Consider the following 14,898-nt stretch of genomic DNA (forward strand, 5'->3'; position numbering starts at 1 on the left):
CCTCCCCAGGGATGGCACAACCCCCACTGGGTCAGTGCGGCCTGGGGCACACCCCCCAGGGATGGCACAACCCCCACTGGGTCAGTACGGCCTGGCACACCCCCCCCAGGGATGGCACAGCCCCCACTGGGTCAGTGTGGCCTGGGGCGCACCCCCCAGGGATGGCACAGCCCCCACTGGGTCAGTGTGGCCTGGGGCACACCCCCCAGGGATGGCACAGCCCCCACTGGGTCAGTACAGCCTGGCACACACCCCCCAGGGATGGCACAGCCCCCACTGGGTCAGTGCGGCCTGGGGCACACCCCCCAGGGATGGCACAGCCCCCACTGGGTCAGTACGGCCTGGTGCACACCCCCCAGGGATGGCACAGCCCCCACTGGGTCAGTGCGGCCTGGGGCACACCCCCCAGGGATGGCACAGCCCCCACTGGGTCAGTACAGCCTGGCACACACCCCCCAGGGACGGCACAACCCCCACTGGGTCAGTACAGCCTGGCACCCCCCCCCCAGGGATGGCACAGCCCCCACTGGGTCAGTGTGGCCTGGGCCACACTCTCCCAGGCATGCCCCCCCCTCCCCGCCCCGCAGGGTCAGCACGTCACCCAGCTGCAGAACAAGGACATGGGACATGTCAGTGCGCACACCAGGAACAGAACCAGGTGTCCTGGCTCCAAGCTCTCCACACTATAATCTCCAGCCCCTACTCACTTCCCAGAGCGGGCAGAGAACCCAAAAGTCTGGGCTCCCAGCCCCTTCCCCAGTCTAACCACTAGCTCTCACTTCCCTCCCAGGGCCATGGGCGATACCTAAGTGGCCTGGCTCTCAGCGCCCCCCTGCTCCCAACCCCTAGCCCACAATTTATAGAATCAGAACCACAGGGCTGGAAGGGGCCTCAGGAGGTCGTCTAGTCCAGCCCCTGCCCAAAGCAGGACCAGCCCCACTAAACCATCCCAGCCAGGGCCTTGTCAAGCCAGGACTTACAAACCTCTAGGGATGGAGATTCCACCTCCTCTCTTGGTAACGCATTCCAGTGCTTCAGCTCCCGCCTGGGGAAAGTTTTTCCTAATATCCAACCTACACCTCCCGCTCTGTAACTTCAGACCATTGCTCCTTGTTCTGCCGCCTGTCACCACTGAGAACAGCCTCTCTCCAGCCTCCTTAGAGCTCCCATCAGGAAGTTGAAGGCTGCTATTAAATCACCCTCAGTCTTCTCTTCTGCAAACTAAACAAGCCCAAATCCCTCAGCCCCGCCTCGCAATCATTTTTGTTGCCCTTCGCTGAACCTGCTCCATAACATCCACATCCTTTCTGTACTTGGGGGCCCAAAACTGGACACAACTTTCCAGATGTGGCCTCACTAGTGCTGAATAAAAGGGAATAATAACTTCTCTAGACCTGCTCGAAACACTCTTCCTAATACACCCTCGTAAGCCATAAGCCTTCTTGGCTACAAGGGCGCACTGCTCATATCCAACCTTTCATCCACCATAACCCCTAGGTCCCTTTCCGCTGTACTGCTGCTGAGCCAGTCAGTCCCCAGCCTGTAACAACACTTGGGATTCTTCCATCCCAAATGCAGGACTCTGCCCTTCTCCTTGTTGAACCGCAACAGATTTCTTTTGGCCCAGTCCTCCAATTTATCCAGGTCCCTCCGGATCCTCTCTCTACCTCCAACGTATCTACCTCTCCCTCTAGCTTAGTGTCATCCGCAGACTCGCTGAGGGTTCAATCCAGTCCCTCATCCAGGACATTAATAAAGGTGTTGAACAACACCGGCCGCAGAACTGAGCTCTGGGTCACTCCACTTGAAACAGACCATCAACCAGATACTGAGCCATTGACCACGACCCATTGGGCCCAACCGCCAAACCAGTTTTCTATCCATCTTACAGTCCAGGGATCCAACCCAAACTTCCTTAGCTTATGGGGCAAGAATGTGGTGGGAGACCGTATCAAAAGCTTTGCTGAATTTGCAAATTCCCCCAAGAGACAGGAGAACCCAGGCATCCCGGCTCCCGGCCCCTCACCCTCTCCGATCTCGATGTCCTTGAAGGCCAGCTCGGAGCCCGAGTCGCTGATCAGCATCTCGCCATTGAGTGTGAACATGATGTGGTTCTCGGTCAGGTCGATCATGCAGCCGACCACATCTCCCGGCTGCCAGGCGCGGCCAAAGGGCTCGCTGCCCACGTGCCAGCGCTGGCCCTGGGGGAAAGGGCAGGGCTGGGGTCAGGTGCTGGGGTGCAATGTCTGGGCTGGGGGGTGGGAGTGCTGGCCCAGCACAACCAGCGGGTAACACAGCAGAGGGCAGGACACTGGGCTGTGTGGGCCCTTGGGGGGGACCCACCTTCGTGTGGGGGGACAGGATACTGGGCCAAGGTAGGCCATTGGCTTGATCCGGGGCTGGGGGGATAATGGAGCCCGGGGCTCACAGAGGAGGGGGGTCCACTGCGTAGACCCCGGATGGAACGGGAAGCCTTGGGGTTGAGCTGGGGAATGGGGGGCAATGGGCTGACTCACAAGCTGCGGGGCCCTGGGGCTGGCCAGGGGAGATGGGGGCCCACTGGAATGACACAGGGCGGGCGTCTCTCCCCCACTCACCCGGTGCCCATTGAAGACGTAGGCGAGCTCGTCAGCCCCCAGCTCCACGTCGGGGCGCACGGCCGGCCGGGCCCAGCCCACCCGCATCTCGCCCGTGGTCACCGCCTCGAACTCGAAGTACCACTTGCCGGCCCGCACCGCGTAGAACTGCTCTGCCCGGAACACCCGCACCCGCTCGGAGCGCGCCGTGGGCACCCCCTGCGCCGCTGCGGGGAGACAGCGGGGGCGCCCTGTGCTCCTGGGCCTGCTCGCGTCCCCTCCCCTCCCACCCCGTCGCCACCTGCCCCTCCCTTCACCTCCCCCCCCATCGCCGCTTGCCCCCTCCCCATCTCCCCACACCCTTATCTCCCCCTCCCCATCTCCCCTTCCCTCCCCCCATCGCCGCCTGCCCCCTCCCCATCTCCCCACACCCTTCTCTCCCCCTCCCCTCCCCCCATCGCCGCCTGCCCCCTCCCCTCCCCTCCCCTCCCCATCTCCCCGCACCCTTCTCTCCCCCTCCCCATTTCCCCTTCCCTCCCTTCCCCCCCATCACTGCCTGCCCCTCCCCTCCCCCATCTCCCCTTCCCTTCCCATCGCTGCCTGCCCTGTCCCCTGCCCATCTCCCCACACACTCTCCTCCCCTCCCCTTCCCCCCATCGCTGCCTGCCCCTCCCCTCCCCTCCCCTCCCCATCTCCCCTTCCCTCCCCATCACCACCTGCCCCCTCTCCCCCTCCCCCATCTCCCCGCACCCTCCCCTCCCCCCATTGCTGCCTGCCCCATCCCCTCCCCATCTCCCCACACCCTCGCCTCCCCTCCCTTTCCCCCCATTGCTGCCTGCCCCCTCCCCATCTCCTCTTCCCTCCCCATCACCGCCTGCCCCCTTCCCCCCTCCCCCTGCACACTCCCATCCCCCTCCCCCACCCCCATCTCCCCGCACCCTCCCCTCCCTCCATTGCTGCCTGCCCCCTCCCCTCCCCATCTCCCTGCACCCTCCCCTCTCCTCCCCCGCCCATCCCTACCTTCTCCCTGCCCCCATTACCCTCTGCCTCATCCCTCCCCCGCCCTGTATCCCACCACACTCCACCCTCAGAACGGGGCTGGGAGCCTTAGGGCAGGGGAAGTGGGGGGCCTCGGGAAGGAAGAGGGAGGGGGAGGGTCCCTGGGAGCACACACCAGTCTCCTGGTCGGGGGGCTCGATGTTGTAGCCGTAGCCGATCAGCGTGCGCACGGCCTCGCACAGGCTGTTGCGGTTCGTCTTCTTGGTCCGTTCGTCCAGCAGGTTGTAGGGCACCAGGCGCGGGTTCCGCTTGTTCTTGATGTCCTGGGGGCACGAATGCCCACGCCACAGCCGCGTCAGCGCCCACAGACGGGCACGCCCACGCCACAGCCGCGTCAGCGCCCCACAGACGGGCACGCCCACGCCACAGCCACCTCAGCGCCCCACAGACGGGCACGCCCACGCCACAGCCGCGTCAGCGCCCCACAGACGGGCACGCCCACGCCACAGCCGCGTCAGCGCCCCACAGACGGGCACGCCCACGCCACAGCCACCTCAGCGCCCCACAGACGGGCACGCCCACACCACAGCCACCTCAGCGCCTCACAGACGGGCACGCCCACGCCACAGCCACCTCAGCGCCTCACAGACGGGCACGCCCACACCACAGCCACCTCAGCGCCCCACAGACGGGCACGCCCACGCCACAGCCGCGTCAGCGCCCACAGACGGGCACGCCCACGCCACAGCCGCGTCAGCGCCCCACAGACGGGCACGCCCACGCCACAGCCGCGTCAGCGCCCACAGACGGGCACGCCCACGCCACAGCCGAGTCAGCGCCCCACAGAGGGGCACGCCCACACCACAGCCACCTCAGCGCCCCACAGACGGGCACGCCCACGCCACAGCCACCTCAGCGCCCCACAGACGGGCACGCCCACGCCACAGCCACCTCAGCGCCCCACAGACGGGCACGCCCACGCCACAGCCGCGTCAGCGCCCCACAGAGGGGCACGCCCACGCCACAGCCGCGTCAGCGCCCCACAGACAGGCACGCCCACGCCACAGCCGCGTCAGCGCCCCACAGACGGGCACGCCCACGCCACAGCCGAGTCAGCGCCCCACAGAGGGGCACGCCCACGCCACAGCCGCGTCAGCGCCCCACAGACGGGCAAGCCCACGCCACAGCTGCGTCAGCGCCCCACAGACGGGCACGCCCACGCCACAGCCACCTCAGCGCCTCACAGACGGGCACGCCCACGCCACAGCCGAGTCAGCGCCCCACAGACGGGCACGCCCACGCCACAGCCACCTCAGCGCCTCACAGACGGGCACGCCCACGCCACAGCCGCGTCAGCGCCCACAGACGGGCACGCCCACACCACAGCCACCTCAGCGCCCCACAGAGGGGCACGCCCACGCCACAGCCACCTCAGCGCCTCACAGACGGGCACGCCCACGCCACAGCCACCTCAGCGCCCCACAGACGGGCACGCCCACACCACAGCCACCTCAGCGCCCCACAGACGGGCACGCCCACGCCACAGCCGCGTCAGCGCCCCACAGACGGGCACGCCCACGCCACAGCCACCTCAGCGCCCCACAGACGGGCACGCCCACACCACAGCCGCCTCAGCGCCCCACAGACGGGCACGCCCACGCCACAGCCGCGTCAGCGCCTCACAGACGGGCACGCCCACGCCACAGCCGCGTCAGCGCCCACAGACGGGCACGCCCACACCACAGCCACCTCAGCGCCCCACAGAGGGGCACGCCCACGCCACAGCCACCTCAGCGCCTCACAGACGGGCACGCCCACGCCACAGCCACCTCAGCGCCCCACAGACGGGCACGCCCACGCCACAGCCACCTCAGCGCCCCACAGACGGGCACGCCCACACCACAGCCACCTCAGCGCCCCACAGACGGGCACGCCCACGCCACAGCCGCGTCAGCGCCCCACAGACGGGCACGCCCACGCCACAGCCACCTCAGCGCCCCATAGACGGGCACGCCCACACCACAGCCACCTCAGCGCCCCACAGACGGGCACGCCCACACCACAGCCGCGTCAGCGCCCACAGACGGGCACGCCCACGCCACAGCCGAGTCAGCGCCCCACAGAGGGGCACGCCCACGCCACAGCCACCTCAGCGCCTCACAGACGGGCACGCCCACGCCACAGCCACCTCAGCGCCCCACAGACGGGCACGCCCACGCCACAGCCGCGTCAGCGCCCCACAGAGGGGCACGCCCACGCCACAGCCACCTCAGCGCCTCACAGACGGGCACGCCCACGCCACAGCCGAGTCAGCGCCCCACAGAGGGGCACGCCCACGCCACAGCCACCTCAGCGCCTCACAGACGGGCACGCCCACGCCACAGCCACCTCAGCGCCCCACAGACGGGCACGCCCACACCACAGCCACCTCAGCGCCCCACAGACGGGCACGCCCACGCCACAGCCGCGTCAGCGCCCCACAGATGGGCACGCCCACGCCACAGCCACCTCAGCGCCTCACAGACGGGCACGCCCACGCCACAGCCACCTCAGCGCCCCACAGACGGGCACGCCCACACCACAGCCACCTCAGCGCCCCACAGACGGGCACGCCCACGCCACAGCCGCGTCAGCGCCCCACAGACGGGCACGCCCACGCCACAGCCACCTCAGCGCCCCACAGACGGGCACGCCCACACCACAGCCACCTCAGCGCCCCACAGACGGGCACGCCCACACCACAGCCGCGTCAGCGCCCACAGACGGGCACGCCCACGCCACAGCCGAGTCAGCGCCCCACAGAGGGGCACGCCCACGCCACAGCCACCTCAGCGCCTCACAGACGGGCACGCCCACGCCACAGCCACCTCAGCGCCCCACAGACGGGCACGCCCACGCCACAGCCGCGTCAGCGCCCCACAGAGGGGCACGCCCACGCCACAGCCACCTCAGCGCCTCACAGACGGGCACGCCCACGCCACAGCCGAGTCAGCGCCCCACAGAGGGGCACGCCCACGCCACAGCCACCTCAGCGCCTCACAGACGGGCACGCCCACGCCACAGCCACCTCAGCGCCCCACAGACGGGCACGCCCACACCACAGCCACCTCAGCGCCCCACAGACAGGCACGCCCACGCCACAGCCGCGTCAGCGCCCCACAGATGGGCACGCCCAGGCCACAGCCACCTCAGCGCCCCACAGACGGGCACGCCCACGCCACAGCCACCTCAGCGCCCCACAGACGGGCACGCCCACACCACAGCCACCTCAGCGCCCCACAGACGGGCACGCCCACACCACAGCCGCGTCAGCGCCCACAGACGGGCACGCCCACGCCACAGCCGAGTCAGCGCCCCACAGAGGGGCACGCCCACGCCACAGCCACCTCAGCGCCTCACAGACGGGCACGCCCACGCCACAGCCACCTCAGCGCCCCACAGACGGGCACGCCCACGCCACAGCCGCGTCAGCGCCCCACAGACGGGCACGCCCACGCCACAGCCACCTCAGCGCCTCACAGACGGGCACGCCCACGCCACAGCCGAGTCAGCGCCCCACAGAGGGGCACGCCCACGCCACAGCCACCTCAGCGCCTCACAGACGGGCACGCCCACGCCACAGCCACCTCAGCGCCCCACAGACGGGCACGCCCACACCACAGCCACCTCAGCGCCCCACAGACGGGCACGCCCACGCCACAGCCGCGTCAGCGCCCCACAGACGGGCACGCCCACACCACAGCCACCTCAGCGCCCCACAGACGGGCACGCCCACGCCACAGCCGCGTCAGCGCCCCACAGATGGGCACGCCCACGCCACAGCCACCTCAGCGCCCCACAGACGGGCACGCCCACGCCACAGCCACCTCAGCGCCCACAGACGGGCACGCCCACGCCACAGCCACCTCAGCGCCTCACAGACGGGCACGCCCACGCCACAGCCGAGTCAGCGCCCCACAGATGGGCACGCCCACTCCACAGCCACCTCAGCGCCTCACAGACGGGCACGCCCACGCCACAGCCACCTCAGCGCCCCACAGACGGGCACGCCCACACCACAGCCACCTCAGCGCCCCACAGACGGGCACGCCCACGCCACAGCCACCTCAGCGCCCCACAGACGGGCACGCCCACACCACAGCCGAGTCAGTGCCCCACAGAGGGGCACGCCCACGCCACAGCCACCTCAGCGCCCACAGACGGGCACGCCCACACCACAGCCATGTCAGCGCCCCACAGACGGGCACGCCCACACCACAGCCACGTCAGCGCCCCACAGACGGGCACGCCCACGCCACAGCCACCTCAGCGCCCCACAGACGGGCACGCCCACGCCACAGCCACCTCAGCGCCCCACAGACGGGCACGCCCACGCCACAGCCGCGTCAGCGCCCCACAGACGGGCACGCCCACGCCACAGCCACCTCAGCGCCTCACAGACGGGCACGCCCACGCCACAGCCACCTCAGCGCCCCACAGACGGGCACGCCCACGCCACAGCCGCGTCAGCGCCCCACAGACGGGCACGCCCACGCCACAGCCACCTCAGCGCCTCACAGACGGGCACGCCCACGCCACAGCCACCTCAGCGCCCCACAGACGGCACGCCCACGCCACAGCCGCGTCAGCGCCCCACAGACGGGCACGCCCACGCCACAGCCACCTCAGCGCCTCACAGACGGGCACGCCCACACCACAGCCACCTCAGCGCCCCACAGACGGGCACGCCCACGCCACAGCCACCTCAGCGCCTCACAGACGGGCACGCCCACGCCACAGCCACCTCAGCGCCCCACAGACGGGCACGCCCACGCCACAGCCGCGTCAGTGCCCCACAGACGGGCACGCCCACGCCACAGCCACCTCAGCGCCTCACAGACGGGCACGCCCATGCCACAGCCGCATCAGCGCCCCACAGACGGGCACGCCCACGCCACAGCCGCGTCAGCGCCCCACAGACGGGCACGCCCACGCCACAGCCACCTCAGCGCCTCACAGACGGGCACGCCCACGCCACAGCCACCTCAGCGCCCCACAGACGGGCACGCCCACACCACAGCCACCTCAGCGCCCCACAGACGGGCACGCCCACGCCACAGCCGCGTCAGCGCCCCACAGACGGGCACGCCCACGCCACAGCCACCTCAGCGCCTCACAGATGGGCACGCCCACGCCACAGCCACCTCAGCGCCCCACAGACGGGCACGCCCACGCCACAGCCACCTCAGCGCCCCACAGACGGGCACGCCCACGCCACAGCCGCGTCAGCGCCCCACAGACGGGCACGCCCACGCCACAGCCGCGTCAGCGCCCCACAGACGGGCACGCCCACGCCACAGCCGCGTCAGCGCCCCACAGAGGGGCACGCCCATGCCACAGCCGCGTCAGCGCCCCACAGATGGGCATGCCCACGCCACAGCCACCTCAGCGCCCCACAGACGGGCACGCCCACGCCACAGCCGCGTCAGCGCCCCACAGACGGGCACGCCCACGCTACAGCCGCGTCAGCGCCCCACAGACGGGCACGCCCACGCTACAGCCGCGTCAGCAGCCCCTCCCCCATGCCCCACAGCTCTCCCCAGCCCCCTACCTGCACAATGCTGTAGGTCCAGCCTTGGGCCACACGGTCCCGGGCCCACACGTTGTGGCCGTTCTCAGCCAGCTTGTCCACCAGCGTGTTCTGGGCCGGGGTCAGCTTGACGTGGGCCAGGTCCAGCGGGGCCGGCTTGTAGCCATTGGACATCATGTACCTGCCGGGGGAGGGGTGGTGCACCAGGAGCTGCCAATCAAAGCCCACCCCCCACCTCTCCGCCAAGCCTGGCCCCACCGATTTGCCCCCCACCTGTTCAGTTCCTCCCCCTCCCACAGCAGCTTGCCCTGGGAAGCTTTCATACACTGTCGGATGGCCAGCGTGCGTGCCTCAGTTTCCCCTGTGCCGTGCCAGGTGAGGGCGGCGAAGGGAAACGGCTGTTGGCTCTGAGCAGAGCCCCAGAAGTCCAAGCCTGGCTGAGGCCTGGGCCCACGGGGGGTTGCAGAAGACACCAGGCACCTCAGCTGCCCGAGGGAGAGCCCAGCTGGGGGCCAAAGGGCTGGGGGGATGGGTGGAGGGCAGAGGAGGCGCAAGGACAGACCAGGCTGTAACTAAGGACTCCGAGCTGTGTCCCGCCAGCCCCTGAGCCCGCTGCCTCTCCCCGGCGGCTGGGGGTTGCTCTGGAGCCAGGAGAGGGGTGCAGCGCGTGCGCTCTCTGGGGCCTGCGGCCGGGAGCTGCCAGGGTGAACCAGGGCCAGGGGCTGGAGGGTCGGTCCTAGGAGGTGGGGAGCCAGGTGGCAGCGTGTGAGCTGGGGGCAGGGGCTGCACTGACGGGGTCCCTTCCAAGGAGCTCTGGGCCTTCAGCTCCATGAGCCCCACCCCAGTTCTCTGGCCCGGCTACCCCAGCGCTGCCCATCTGCTCGCCCGATGGCGCACACAGCCCTGGAACCCCCAGGCCACGGGCTGACGACGCCACAGGCAGCTCCATGGGGGTTACGCCCCTCCCCCCCAGCAGCACCCACGTTTTGGGCAGCTTGGTCTTCTTGAGGTTCTCCTCGGCCTTCTCGTCAGCCATGCCCACGTGACAGCCCAGTGCCAGCAGCGTCCTGGGGGGAGAGCAGGGGGGAGGGTCAGCTCCTGCCCATCCCTCACCCCAACCCCTGTCCTCAACAGACAGGCCCCCCTCGGCCCATCCCCCACCCCAAGAGACAAGCCCCCCCCCGCCCATCCCCCACCCCCAAGAGACAGGCCCCCACACCACCTCCTGCCCCCAAGGGAGGGGCCCCACACCCTTTCCCCCACCCTCAAGAGACAGGTGCCCTCCCCCATCCACCACTCTCCAACAGCTGAGCTCCACACAGACCCCCACCCAGCCCCCACCGCGAGGCTCCCCCATCCCAAGTGGATGCCCCACCCAGGCCCCGTGGCCCTCTGCCCCCCCAGCCGTCACCCCGCACACACTCACTTCAGGGTCTCCCCCGACATCTGCAGGTTGTAGTTCCGCTCTGGCTCGGGCAGGCTGTGGAAATCCAGCAGACAGGGGTGCAGCCGCTTGTTGTCGTCCCGGATCTGACCAGGAGGGGGTGGGAAGAGTCAGCGACCCACCGACAGCCCCAAACCGCTCCCCCGGCCACAGCACCTAGCACCAGTGTGGGGGGGCGGGAGCCGGGCCGGGGGGGGTTGCCAGGCCACCCAGCGGGGCCCGCTGCCTGCCCCCAGTGCCACGGCCCTGCTGGCCCCAGGGCAGTGCCCTCAGGGGTGAGGCCGAGCAGCGGGGGAAGTGGCCGACAGGGACAGATGTGAGGGTCGACACAAGGGCTCTCGGGGAGGCTGTGAGGGACGCTCACCAGCCTCTGGGGGGCCGTGTGAGGACACCAGGGACCCCTCAAGGGCTATGGGGAGACACTACGGCACCCACAGGAGGCTGTGGGGGAACACTCAAGGCCCTGGGGGGGGTCTGTGGGCAGGGGGGATTTTATGCCCCCGGGTGAGTTGGGTGTGCTCCCTGTTCCCCTGAATACCAGCAGGCAGAGCAGTGCGCAGGGTAACGGGAGCCCACAGGCGACACCTCGGCACCCCAGGGAACAGGACAAAGGGGGTGAGCCCGGCCCCCTGGGAACTGCAATGGGCGGTTGGACAGCAGTTAGCCCGGGCTGGGGGGGCCAATGCCCGGCTCGGGGCCTCTGCTCCCCAGAATGGACTGGACTCTTTCTGGCTCCTGCGCTGACAACTCTGCCCACACTGTGTCCTTGTCTCCAAATAACTCTGTGGTCTCCCCGTGGAGCGAGACAGCCCAGCGGTCCTGTCGCACTTTAAAATGACGGACGAGGTGACGAGCTTTCGTGGGACAGACCCACCTCCTCGGAGCGACGGCATTTCCCGCCCAGACCCCGTCACACCGCACAGAGGCCCAAAAACATTGCAACAAAAACCGGCAAATCAAATACACGAACGGAAGAGGCGGGTGAGGGCTGGGGGTGTTAAGTGTCTTCCCTGAGATCACTCCGAACACCCAAGGAAGAGAAGCCGCCCTTGTGATCAGGAGGATATTGCTGTCTCTGTTCACATTAAGGGCTCACGGGTCGAATCGGAGTCTGAACCCCAGTTCACAAATCTCCCTACGTAACCTGCTTCTAAAGTCCCTTTGTTGCAGGACACATGCTAAGTGAGTCACTCCTGACTGTGGGTGGGGTGCAGGGCCTGGGGACGCCCTCACTCTGTGACTGGGGGGCACTCACAGGCCAATTCGGGGATGTGGGGAGGCACTCAGGGGTCCATAGAGCTATGGGGACCATCGAGGGCCGTATGGGAAATGGGGGACACTCACGGGTCCGTAGGTCCAGCCCTGCTCGATGCGGGTCAGCGCCCACAGCTCGTGGATATTCTCGGCCAGCTTCTCACGGATCCTCTCCAGGTGTGGGGGCAGGACGATCTGTGGGGGAAGGAGTGACATGGGCCTCCCAGCCAGGCTCGTGCCAGCGCCCCCCAGCCCCCATACTGCAGTGCTGCCCAGTCCTGCAGGACACCTCCAAGTGGGGCCTGGTCTTCCCATGGTGACACCCTATCGCCCTGGGGCCAGTTTGGGGACACCCTGCCCCCCAAGTGTCCAACCGAGGGACCTCCCCGCACTGGGACAGGAGCAGCTGGAGACCCGCCTCCCCTCAGCCCAGGGGCGAGGGCGCTACCTGCTGGGTGTCCACAGGGCAGGGGGTGAAGGCCGTGTGGGACAGGTTCTGGGTGGGCCCCAGGAAGCTGTGGATGCCCCCGGCGTCCTGCCTGTACTCCTTGATGTGCTCCACCCGCATGCGCTCGCGGGGCAGCAGGGCCTCGAAGCAGGGCGCGTAGCCCGGCGGGGGCAGGAACTTGAAGTCGCCGTGCCGGCCCCCCAGCAGAAAGCGGACCCTGAGGGGGGTTGGGCAGGGGATGAAGGCTGGACCCCTCCTCCCTGGGCTCCCGCCGCCGCCTCCTCCCCCACTCCCGCTCCTCTGCCCATCCCCCCGCCCTGCCCCCACCATGCCCCTATTCCTCTCCCCAGCTCCACCCGTCCGCTTCCTCCCAGCCCTGGGCAGCCCCCGTTCATCCTCCCCTTCCCCTCCCCCAGCCCCACTCACCACCCTTTCCCTCCTCCCCCGCCCGCCCCGGGGTCCCAGCTCACCGGACTCCGGCCGAGAAGCTGACCACGGGGAAGAAGAGGCCGTCCACGTTGAAGTTCTCGAACATGCCCTGCACGGGGAAGCCGTTGATGCGGAAGGACATGCTGGGCACGCTCAGGTCCAGGCAGCAGCTCACCACATCATCGGCCGCCAGCGTGTGCTGGCCGGGCGAGGTCACGGCCCGGGCCACGCGGCCTGCGCAGGAGGAGACAGGAGGGCGGTGACGGGCTGGGCCCAGCCTCAGGCGAAGGCTGGGGGAGGGTGTGGGTGTGAAACGCAGGGGCAAGGACTGGGGAGGGGTCGCTGACCCGGGCATGCTGGGTGGCAGCCGACAGGCGGAGCAGCTGCTCCGGAGCCAAAAGTGGCACAATACACAAGGGAATGTGTATGTGAGTGTGCAACAAGTGTGCAAGAGATAGCATCCGCGAGAGTGGGCACGCACAAGAGTGGGCGAGTGTGTGCAATGAACGTGTGTGCGAGAACAAGCAAGTGACTGCTATGCACAGACGGTGTGCAAAAGCAAATTAGGGTAACATAAAAGCCTGCGTGAGAGCCTGCCAGAGGTGTGCAAGGCAGCGACACAAGTGGGCAGAGGAGTGTTAGTGCACAGAGCGTGCGAGAGCATGCACGAGACAGCACGTGGAAGGCACGGACAGGTGTGGAAGGAGAGCATGCAGGCAGAGAAGTTAAGGAAAGTGTGCGAGTGTACCAGAGGGGCCTGGGCGCCCCCCTGCTCCCTCGCACACCCGCAGGCCCTGGCAGAGCTGGGGCTCGTACCTGACCAGAGGTGCAGGCCGTCGAAGCTGAAGGAGTACAGGTCGTCTCCCACGCCATTGCCGCCCCAGCCCTCCCCACCCCCGGGGTAGGGGCTGTAGCCCTCGGTCATGGCCCAGCCCACGCGCAGGTGGGTGGCCTGCGCCGTGACAAAGGGCTCCACGTAATCCACGATCAGCTCGTAGTACCACTTCTTGTACTGCGTCGAGCCCTCGTGCGTGCCCAGGAAGATGTTGGGGCGCATGCTGCCAGGAGAGAGACAGGCTGTCAATGGGGGGGGCAGGGGCAGGGGCAGGAAGGGACCTCCCACACCCCAAGTGTCCTGCAACCTCCTTGCCTGCACTGAGACGCCTCTGGGGTGAGGTGCAGGGGCTGGGGGCTGGTTATACAGGGTCCCCCCCCGCCTGCACTGAGACACCTCTGGGGTGAGGTGCCGGGGCTGCTTATACAGGGACCCCCCTCGCCTGCACTGAGAGGCAGCCGCCTCTGGGGTTGAGTATGGGGGCTGCTTATACAGGGACCCCCCTCGCCTGGTGCTAGGATGTAGCCACCTGTGGGTGGGGGGCGGAGGAAGCCAGCCCCAACCCCACCCCCACCTGGTGACATAGTTGATGAGGCTGGTCTGCAGCAACAGGTCCCGGCGGGGGAGCAGGTTCTCGGTGATGAGGTTCTGGTTGGAGCGGACGGCCACCCCGTTGCAGACACACAGAGAGCAGAGCACATCCAGGACCTATGGGATGGAGAGAGCAGACAGCTCTAGGGTTTTACCTGCCCTGGCCCTGTCACCTGGCCCCTGGCTACCCCAGGAAGGGACTGAGTGCCCTTTCCAAACCGGGGGCGGGTGGCCTAGGGCATGGATGCAGCGCTCTGCGGGGTGCTTATTCCTCCCCCCAGGGGGCGGATCGGGGCTTAGCTGGAGCGCACAGCGCTGTGGCTGTTTTGCCTCGCATGGCCCCTAGGGGGTGCTGTGTGAGTTACAGCAGCCCGAGGGTCGCTCTAACTGACAAGGGGCAGATGAGCCCCTCAACCTGGGACCACAAAGGAGCCTTGCCACCTCCCTCCCACACCTGTCTCTGCCCACAAGAAGGGAGGGGCTGGGCCAGGATCCAGGCTGAGGGCAACCCCCTCACCTTGTGGTTGCGACCGTGCTTGTCCAGCAGCGAGATAATGGATTTGATATGGTTCTCCTGGATGATGTTCAGCACCTCGGGGCTCTCAATGAGGACGCAGTACAGCACCTCCAGGATCCCTGGCAGGAGGCACGGGGCCGTGAGCACGCGAGGGCATGTACTCGTGGGGAGCGTAAGGTGCACGCTGCAAGGGGGTGTGCATGGCACGTGGGGCTCTGGATGCACCTCACCATGTA

The 14,898-nt window shown here is 68.3% G+C and overlaps 1 protein-coding gene across 1 annotated transcript in view; it reads right to left on the reverse strand.

Annotated features, from left to right (window-relative positions):
• RYR1 (ryanodine receptor 1) overlaps positions 1–14,898 on the reverse strand; it is a 123,555-nt gene that overhangs the window by 87,243 nt on the left and 21,414 nt on the right. The window contains 12 exon segments of the mRNA XM_075015975.1: positions 2,027–2,201; positions 2,598–2,803; positions 3,751–3,898; positions 9,166–9,325; positions 10,128–10,211; positions 10,571–10,674; positions 11,933–12,037; positions 12,291–12,507; positions 12,761–12,953; positions 13,536–13,777; positions 14,129–14,262; positions 14,663–14,781. Of these exon segments, the coding sequence (XP_074872076.1) occupies positions 2,027–2,201; positions 2,598–2,803; positions 3,751–3,898; positions 9,166–9,325; positions 10,128–10,211; positions 10,571–10,674; positions 11,933–12,037; positions 12,291–12,507; positions 12,761–12,953; positions 13,536–13,777; positions 14,129–14,262; positions 14,663–14,781 (1,887 nt within the window).

The sequence above is a fragment of the Carettochelys insculpta genome, chromosome 22 (genome assembly GCF_033958435.1).
Source record: "Carettochelys insculpta isolate YL-2023 chromosome 22, ASM3395843v1, whole genome shotgun sequence".
Taxonomy (NCBI): Eukaryota; Metazoa; Chordata; order Testudines; family Carettochelyidae; genus Carettochelys; species Carettochelys insculpta.